Source organism: Mesoplodon mirus, assembly GCF_964341445.2.
Source record: "Mesoplodon mirus genome assembly, chromosome: 3".
Lineage (NCBI taxonomy): Eukaryota > Metazoa > Chordata > Mammalia > Artiodactyla > Ziphiidae > Mesoplodon > Mesoplodon mirus.
In genome coordinates this window covers 190363820-190373370 of record NC_138978.1, presented here as the reverse complement: position 1 = coordinate 190373370, position 9551 = coordinate 190363820, and the positions used below count along the sequence as shown (strand labels likewise).

Genomic DNA, 9551 nt, shown 5'->3' with positions numbered 1-9551 from the left:
GGTACATTTCCTGATCCCTTAGACTTGGATTTTTCTGTTGCATGCAACCGCATCACCTGTATTTCCCTATCTCAACACTCATGAAAGTTTATTTTAATTATCTTTTTTAACTACAGTTTTCCCACCACGATGGTTAGCTTTATTTATTCAGAGACTGTCTTTTTCTTAGTGGCACCAGCAAGGTGCTTGGTATGTAATAGACACCTATCTATTGATTAGTGTACAAAAACTTAGGAAATTAATAAACAAGCAAACATTTTATCTGGAGGTGATTCAATAGCTGGGGGGCACTGTTGGCAAGCAGCAACTTGTGGGGCAGGACCAAGACTCAAAATAACATCAGCACATTGCGGAAGTGACACTTAAAAAATGCAAAGAAAATAGGAATACAAAATGGAAAATACGAAATTGGCATTCCAGTAATATCAGGAAACACCTCTAGTTGCCCATGGGCTTCTCTCTACCAAGAATTCATATATCTATCTCTTCCCTCAAGACTCAGTTTAAAACTAACCTCATTTAAAATAAAGGCCTTATCTCAATATCCTGCCTCAGAACTATTCAATCATTATGTCCTTTTAGGTATAATGCAAACAATTTCACCGCTTACTTTTCTTTTTTCTTTTTTTTTTTTTTGCACTTAATCATTTGTTGCTTTCCTATTTTTTTCCTAGAAAAAAATAGCGAAGTTCTAGAAATTAGAACTTAATTTAGTCCTAGAAATCAGTTCTAGAAATTTCATTTTTTAACCCAATTAGGTTGAAAGTTTCTTTTGAGCCAAACCATAGTTTCAACCTGTTTTATTTTCTTGCATTTCCTTATTGAGCTGCCTTATTCACACAAAACATTGCATTATACTTCTGTGTTTATTACCTGTTCTCTTGCCTAGACCCAGCTTCCCTTCCAATGGAGAGAATTTATCTAATGAAGGTGAATCGTAGGCACAGAATAAGCACCTATTGATGTGAAATCAAAATACAAGTCAATAAATAACATTGTACTACAATAAAAATAAAAGCAAAAAATCCAGACACAGGTATTTTAAAAAGTGTCCTGTATAACCCATTAAGACATCTTTTCCTTTATGACTATAGTTTCTTCTGTTTCATGTTATGATGTCCTCACATTTAATAAATACATTTAGGAATTAAATATTTTGTACTAGTATTTTTTACTTAAGAAACTGCCAATGTATTTGTTCCTAGATTGGTCATACTATGAAGTTAAATTTATATAAGTTTTCAACATTACAATGTAGTATGATTTGGAACATTTTCTAATCTCACAGAATGACAATCAACATGGTTTTCTCTTTAATCACATATTTTCCATCCTGACCAATTTTCTTTCTAATATAAGGGAGTGATGATACAAACATAATGTATATAAATGATATAAATAAAACATAAATACTTAAAATATGTCAGTGTCTTAGCTGAATATAAAAATATTATTTCAATTTTTTGAAGATTTACATTCCTTTGAAACCAAGTAAGAGTTTTTTGAAAACTTCCAAATATTATGAAATTAGTGGTCCAAATTGAAGGAAGAATAAATACAAGTTTAAGAATTTTTTTTTCTTTGCCACTCACAAGTTCTTACTGTGTGCAAAGTAAGGCCACTTCAAAATATATATTGCTTATCTAATAATTTTCTCATTTTCAAATCACTTAGTCAAAATATCTGGCTCACACTTATTTTTTTTTCCTGCAGTACCTTCTGAAAATATTTAGGTACAATCCATTCAATGAGTAGCTCTTTCTATCTGAAACTAGTGATTTGCTGTCATGTTTTTCTAATTTGTGTTCACGTATATACATTTATCAAGTCTTTTAAAGTGGCTTTTCCTCAAGTGTTCTTTGAAGTTAGTTAATGGATGTTTTCAGGTAGATTCAGTAGCACGTACAGTGACTTGTGTAAGGAAAAAAGGGATTAACAGTAGAAGCTAACACAACATTATAAAGCAACTATACTCCAACTTAAAAAAAAAAAAAAGGATTAAAACTTTTTAAAAACTGTTCTGCCCCACTAAACACTAGACACTTGATCTCATTCATCATTCTCATCTCTCCTGTGTGGTTGCTACATGCTTTTTCATAGATACGTTTTTAGATGTGGAAACTAAGACTCAAAGGGGTGAAATAGATCACCACAAGATTACAGGATTTGAATCTGTATCTCTAACCTTTAGGTTTTCCACTACATCACATGATTAGTGTAGAAACCAGAGAGATGGTAACACTGTAAGGGAGAGGGCATGAGGTCCACTGCGATTATTATCATCTCTCATAGAGACCTGAAACTTCAATTTTTGTGTGCAGTTTTGCCTATTAGAATAGGAAACTGAGAACCATTAGTAACATCAATTTATAGATAGGGATCATTTAGTAAATTTAGTATAGTCTAATTGTAAATTGTCTATTTGCATCAAATAAAAATTATTGTCATGCTTGCAATTTTATAGATGAGAAAACAAAGACATAAAAAGTTGAAAAGAAACTAAATGGGATTTAATAGACATCTGGATAACATGACCTTGTCATTGTTCTCTGTTTTAGGGTTTTCTACCAAGGAAATTGGTTATAATTTTGATTCTTTATGAGAGTCAGTTTTACAACTATAATTGAATATAGAAAAATGGAGAATACTTTCATATGAATCTCATTCTTGAATTAATTTTCCACTTAGGAAAATCATATTTTCCAGCCTCCATATCAAATACATCACTTTGTCATGTGAAGCCCGCCTACTAGATAAATCTAAGCTACTTCCCACCCTCTCTTTATCTCTATTGCTGCCTGGCCAGCCTTATCCCCCTGCTTCTTGTCAATAGTATCCAAATGCTTGTGATTTCTGGAAAATGCTAGGGAGCTTTGTACATCCAGGCTACACACTGTGCCCTCAGTTTGAGATATTCTTTTTTCATTTGCTCTCTTGATGAATATTGCTCTTTTTTTTTTTTTTTTTTTTTTTTTTTGCGGTACGCGGGCCTCTCACTGTTGTGGCCTCTCCCGTTGCGGAGCACAGGCTCCGGACGCGCAGGCTCAGCGGCCATGGCTCACGGGCCCAGCCGCTCCGCGGCACGTGGGATCTTCCCAGACCGGGGCACGAACCCGTGTCCCCTGCATCGGCAGGCGGACTCTCAACCACTGCGCCACCAGGGAAGCCCATATTCCTTATTTTTAATGACATACCTTTTTCATATGTGAACCACCCGGCAAATCTGTCCCTAAATTCTCCAGATAGACTTAATCGCTCTTTCCCACTGTGCTAATAACAAACTTTAATTAAATTAGTATATTGCTTATTTTGTATTTGACTGTTTTTTATCACATGTCAATCTCCCCTTCTACTCTGTGACTTCATTGTGGGAACAGGCACTCAAAAAAAAATCCAGGGCTTCCCTGGTGGTGCAGTGGTTGAGAGTCTGCCTGCCGATGCAGGGGACACCGCAAAAAAAATATATATATATCCATTTAATGAATCATACTAACAGTCATATTATATTTAACGTATAACTGATGGACTATAGAGAGATACCTTGAAGAGAGCAATTGGTATATAAGAGACAAATGCACCTTAGTAATTGGAATTGGAAATAATGGCAAATAATTAGAAAGATAATGACTGTTGTAAATGTATATACACACTTCTTTGTCTTCAATGAGAATTTTGTCATACCCAATAATAATCTTTTTAGACACTTCAAGGAGACAATATAATCTATTATTTGAAAAGCAGCCATAAATTTAATTATATTTTATGTAGTAAAAATTAATTAGATGGACAAATTATTAAAAAGTATGAAAGTTTTATATCCTAAAATAGTAACTGTACTATTTTTTTTAATTATTACCATATAAATTTATTTTGGAAGGGAAGATTAGAAAAAAAACAAAACTATTTTGTCCAAATTGATAATTTAGTATATATTGTAACTTTGAATACAGCTATAATTAAAAGATTACATTTCTTACTAGAAGATTTTTTATACATAATATTTGAGACTGTTGTCTTAAAATAATCATTCAGTAGATGGATTCATAAAGAAGAAAAACATCTGGCTTTCAAACCAATACCACAATAAATAGGATACCTCTAGAGTAGATTTCAAAGCCTTTTAGGGAATGAGACATTAATCAGCTTGATAAATCTTATATAATACATTTTCAGTTTTCTGGAATTATTTATTGATTTTTAGATAGTGACTGGGAAATGAATGTTGAAATAGCTCCACAGGAGTTATGTTCTTTTCTCTTTCCCCCTTTGAATTTCAGGCTAAGCTTCAACTGTTTCACTTGTCTGTGATGTTATACTTTACCAATATATGCTACAGTAATTAATGTCCATCTAAAACTTGAACTATTGATACGGCAACTTTATGCCCTAGATTTTCGGAAATGTTTGCATTTCATCTGTGCTGTCCTCTGTTCTTACTAGTACAGTAACTTCTCATACCATGAGTTTTGATTTTGGATTAGAAAATTTAGTAACTGTCACTTAGGGGGATACCAGTATTTCAACTCTAGGGAAAGATGATGACTTGCGCTAGTGGTTTATGTTTGGCGCTAGTAGTTTCATATAGGTTCCTGTTTGCTGCTTATGCATTAAAACTCTCTGCATATGTTATATTTAGTGAGGAATCAAAGAAGTTTTAAAATATATATATAGTTAAACATTAAGGGGGTGTGCAGAGATGGTCATGGTTTGGTTCTGGAAATGAAGTCAAATATAAATGAGATGTTACACAGATAAAACCCTTTATGGGGTCTATTCTTGGAGGCATTGCAGGTTTCTCTCTAAGGCCCTTTCTACATACTTGCCCCTCAGCCCCAGCTAGTGATCTAATCTTTATATCAGAATGGCTCCCCTTTGATAGTTTAATAAGGGAAGACCTCTGCCCCAAGAAGGTACTTAGCCAGAGGGGCTAAGAGGGTCCTGCCCCCCTGCTGGTTTCCCTGGTAACCGATGAGCCAAGCTGATGGCAATTCCCCCTATAAATGGTTACCTCCCTATTCCCCCCACCCCGACTCCCCTGCAACATCGGCCACCACGTCATGCCCGCCGTCCACCACACATGGTGGGGTGTCACTCCAGGACCTTGATTCAGACATTTAAGCTCTGCCATCCTTTAAACCATTGATGACTCTTCCGCTGACTCCGGGCTCTTTCTTCTGTCTTGAAGCTGGGCAAGTGCAGGCCTCGTAGGCCAGCGGGGTACAGCCCAACACCCATCAACGAAATAAACGTAAGCAAACCCCTCTTTTGGAAGGGAAGACATTATTATATGCTGTTTGTGGGTCTCCAAAGTATTAAATGTAAAGAATTTACACTGTTAGTAGTTGTTTTTTCCCTCACATACATACCTTTTTGATTTTACAAATTTTATTCCAAATTGACCTCCGTGGTTTACAAAAGGGAAAATGAAAGTGAATTTGAAATCCAGCAGCACGTTTAAGTAGGATTTCTGTAGAGCTGTTTATTTTTGACATATTAGACTATTTTTAAGAGCCTGCGTGTTGTGCTCAGAAAACAGAAACCTTTAAGCGCATAGAAGCTTAAAAATATTTGCTGAATCAGTGCCAGAGGATCATGGTAAGGAACTTCTTTTCGAATTTACCAACATTTTCTGTTTGAATACATAGTGACAATTTAATTTCCCTCAAGATGGACTTCGTGCCTTTCAGTTGGGAGCAGATTTGTTAGCACATAAATATTCACTATTGTGTAATATTTCACTCACCCCTTTAGGGGCATCAGCTTCAGAGAATTCAGAATAAATCATTTTGGCTTTGGAAGCAATTTTTTCTGCACTTTCTGTTTTCTTAAAGTCTTCACAGGCAAGCCAGAACTCAACATTTTCTTCACTGAACTCTGATTTTAGGAATGTTCGAAAAGCATCTAGACCAGCTATAAGATATATGAGAAAAAATTTGTATATCACATAGTGCAGTCATACGACCAAAACAAGTACGTTGTATAGGGTGAGCATTTGAGGATTCAGTGGCAAATATTTATCATCCCTCTAAATATAACATTTATATATTTTAGTTTTTAACTTTAGAAAACTTTATTTTGGATCAGTAGTCATAAACATAAAACATTTATATCTGTATTTCTACAATTAGCATTTTTTAAATTGAATAATAACAGGTAGTGCTTGAAGTCTGGGATTCCCATAGGTCCCACCTCTTCCCATTATCTTATTTTCAGCCAAATTTACACATTTGTTATTCATTGCATTCATAAATAAAGTTTGTGACCACCTGTTTAGACTCTTCCTTTCTCTAGTTTCCACATTAAAATGTGCCCCGACATCTTCTTTGGCACACCTAGAACTTCTTTGGGAAGGTAATGCTTCTAATACATCTTTTAAGGCCGAGGATGGTTAAGAGTGGGCCTCTACAGAGGTAGCAGGTTAGAAAGATTACTGTCAAATTCCCAGAGTTGCCTGACCAGTCCTTTCAGTTCGTGTTACTCAGTTTCAGTTGGCGCCTTCTGATGGCAGTGTCTGATCATAAGTGAGACTGTGTTTCTCCGAGGAGGAAACACCCTTTGGCGCATTTGTCGCTCAGAGGGATTTGCCTTCCTACACGTTGGTGGGTTTCTCTTCCACCTGCCGTGGGGGCCCCCATGCCTGCATTCAAAGCAGCTCCTCCCTGACTGTGTGCTGAAGGGCTGACCTTTCCGGTCGCAAAGTAAGGAGAAATGAATTTATGGAGAATCGGGGGAAAGGAAAAATTGACCAGCAAAAAAGAAAATATCAAAAAAAGTGTATGGAAAAGGGGCCTAAGTTAGCTGTTCATAGGTTGCTGCAGGTTGGAAGGAAAGTGAAGGTTAGTGAGAGAAAATAGAAAAGGGCTTCATGGAGCAAGATTAAAGTGTCTAAATACACTATTAAAACTAGATTTAACAAGTTTTTAATTATTTGAAATAGAGTTGAAATAACAGGTCACTGCAAAGGGTTGTCAGGTACCAATAAAAATTCTCAGTAGAAATATTGGAGAGTGTGGATGTTGTTAACATGTGAGCACTATAAAACATTCAATTAACTGCACATTTCTTGCATTTAAAAATACATCTGAGAAGCTTCTGAGATTCTGTGACACATATTTGGGTTATAAAAATCCTCTTAGTAACACAGTTAAAATTTTCCATGAGGTCCAAACAATGGTGAATTTGACAGGTCTAAACAGAGTTTAGACTAAAATCTATTTTATATGGGAGATTAAGCAATAATACTGAAAGAATACTGTAGATTCATGTCTGGCACTATTTTATTTGTGTGTCATTAAGGCATATGAAGCTTTTTCCCAATGAGGGTTATCTAAATGCATCCCAGAGACAGGAAGTTAGAGATCAAGAAACTATTGTTATTTTCTTCCCACCTGCTATTTTAATGAAGGGCTACATCAAACTAACAACCATTTCCTTCTTTTCTCCTCTTATTGCTCTGTTTGGACACAAGGGAACAGAATAAACAACTAAAACTGGGGCTAGTTATCTCTGTCTTGGACACACTATTGTTGAACTACTCGTCTACTCTATGCATACAACTTGAATGTTCATAGGATGTCGGGTGACTTTGGAATCATATGGTACCTACAATCACTATCATGTCATCTGAGGACTCTCTACAGGAGGGAATGGCTACTGCTTAGGCATAACAGGGGCTGATGGGTAGAATAGGTCAGCAATAGGTGGCGGAAGCCACACTAATACATGGGAGACATATCCTCAGGTCACAAGACAAGGAGGTCATATGGTAAGTTGTTTAACCGTTTAAAGCATTAAAAAGCACGGGAACTATTTCTTTGGTTTCATAAAAAGCAAAAACCAAACAGCTCTGCAGATGAATCTATGACTTTTCTGCTTTATGTGGGCATGAGGTACAAAATCCCAGGAGGTTTGCAGGTGGAAGCATTTGCCTTCATCTAACACCTTCCATGTCTCTGTTCTGCGGCGCTGTCCCAGCCAGCTCTCCACCTGCAGATACCTTCCTGAGGCTCTTAGCAAACCTCATCTGTCCCGCTGGTTATGTATTTAAGGAAAAAAGAGACACGCCATTCGAAGCTTACAAAAATGCAATTCCATATCTCTGACATCTTTAATATGTGTCCTTAGTTGGATTCTAGGTGTATTGTGGATTATTTTATGTCTATGCTTTGGGAATTAGTTATTTGAGAATCATAAAATGAAAGCATAACTTCATCTATTTCAGTCTAATTGTGTATATAAATAAATAGCCATGAAGAATTTATTCAGCTTTACCCTGTTTTAAACTTTTCTAATATTCTGATATTTACTTTATAAATTTAAAGTGGAAATGCCATTTGATTAGAACAAACAATACTGCATTTCAAACATTTTCTATGTATGTCTCTATAATGTCATTTCTATCCCATATGAAACAGAAATACTGCAAAGCAGGATTATGTATTACAAAAGCAGAATTCTACATATCTTTGTAAATGACTATTTTGTATTAAATTCTTGGATGTTTTATTTATAATTGACCAAAATTACCTTATTAAGCCATCATATTAATTGAAAATATATATCCACAATGTACATATTAATATATACACACATATTTAAATATGTTTTTGTATTCACTAAAGTAAGAACTCAATTGAAATAAATATTGATACTTAAAAAACTTTATTTTAGCCTGCAAGACATGAAAGACAAGTGATTTATTTAAATTTTCAACTTTCAATAGTTTGTATGTGTCTTTCAATTTGTAACAAAGGTAGTCATGATTTCCATCAAATGATAATGAGTCTAAGAAAATGACAACTTTATCACTGCCTATTTGGGATTTTCTTTTTGTTTTAACGTTTGGAATTTCTATCATCTTGTCTTATTTTGGACCCAACCTAATTCCATTTAAACTTTGGGCCTGTATAAATTTGTGTGACTTTTGGGAATCTCATTCTTCAAATACTGATCAAACTCATACTGTATAACATGACTACAATGTTCAGAATTTAATGATTTTATTTTAATCATGGTATTTTTAAACCTATTATTAGTTGGATCTTACCTTGGTTGGTTAAAAGTATATCCATATTTTCAGAACACACTGTTGTTTCTGTAGTTGGTAACCTGTGGAAACAACATCTACCCTTGACAATAGCCTTGTGATCTTTTTCTTCTATAACCTATAGTAATATTTGAGTTATGTGTATTTATTGAATTATATCATTTAAATTAACTTTGCTTCATGAATTAAACTGCAAAAGGTCAACAAGAATTATATAATGTTTTCCACAGTAGAGAGCAATAGCAAAGCAAAGTGAGATGTAATTTGACATCAGCAAATTATCAATCTAGCCAACAGTGTTAATAATACTTACAAATTCTTGAATTCTAATAAAGGCATGAGAGAGACTGCTCATTGTTCCACATGGCCTCGTGAATTTCTTCTCAGCTATATTAATTGTTAATTTATATGACATTACACTAGTCTATTCCTGAAGAGTTATCATGATAGCAATAATGACGAATGAACTATTTTCTAAGTTTTCACAGTATACAGAATTGTCCAT

The 9551-nt window shown here is 34.9% G+C and overlaps 1 protein-coding gene across 1 annotated transcript in view; it reads right to left on the bottom strand.

Annotated features, from left to right (window-relative positions):
* Positions 1-9086, bottom strand: part of RGS21 (regulator of G protein signaling 21) — an 18371-nt gene extending 9285 nt beyond the window's left edge. The window contains exons 1-2 of the mRNA XM_082613917.1: positions 9047-9086; positions 5744-5910 (exon numbers count right to left, since the gene is read on the bottom strand). Of these exons, the coding sequence (XP_082470043.1) occupies positions 5744-5910; positions 9047-9071 (192 nt within the window). The 5' untranslated portion in view covers positions 9072-9086. The remainder of the gene's footprint in view (positions 1-5743; positions 5911-9046) is intronic.
* Between the last annotated feature and the right edge of the window lie 465 nt (positions 9087-9551).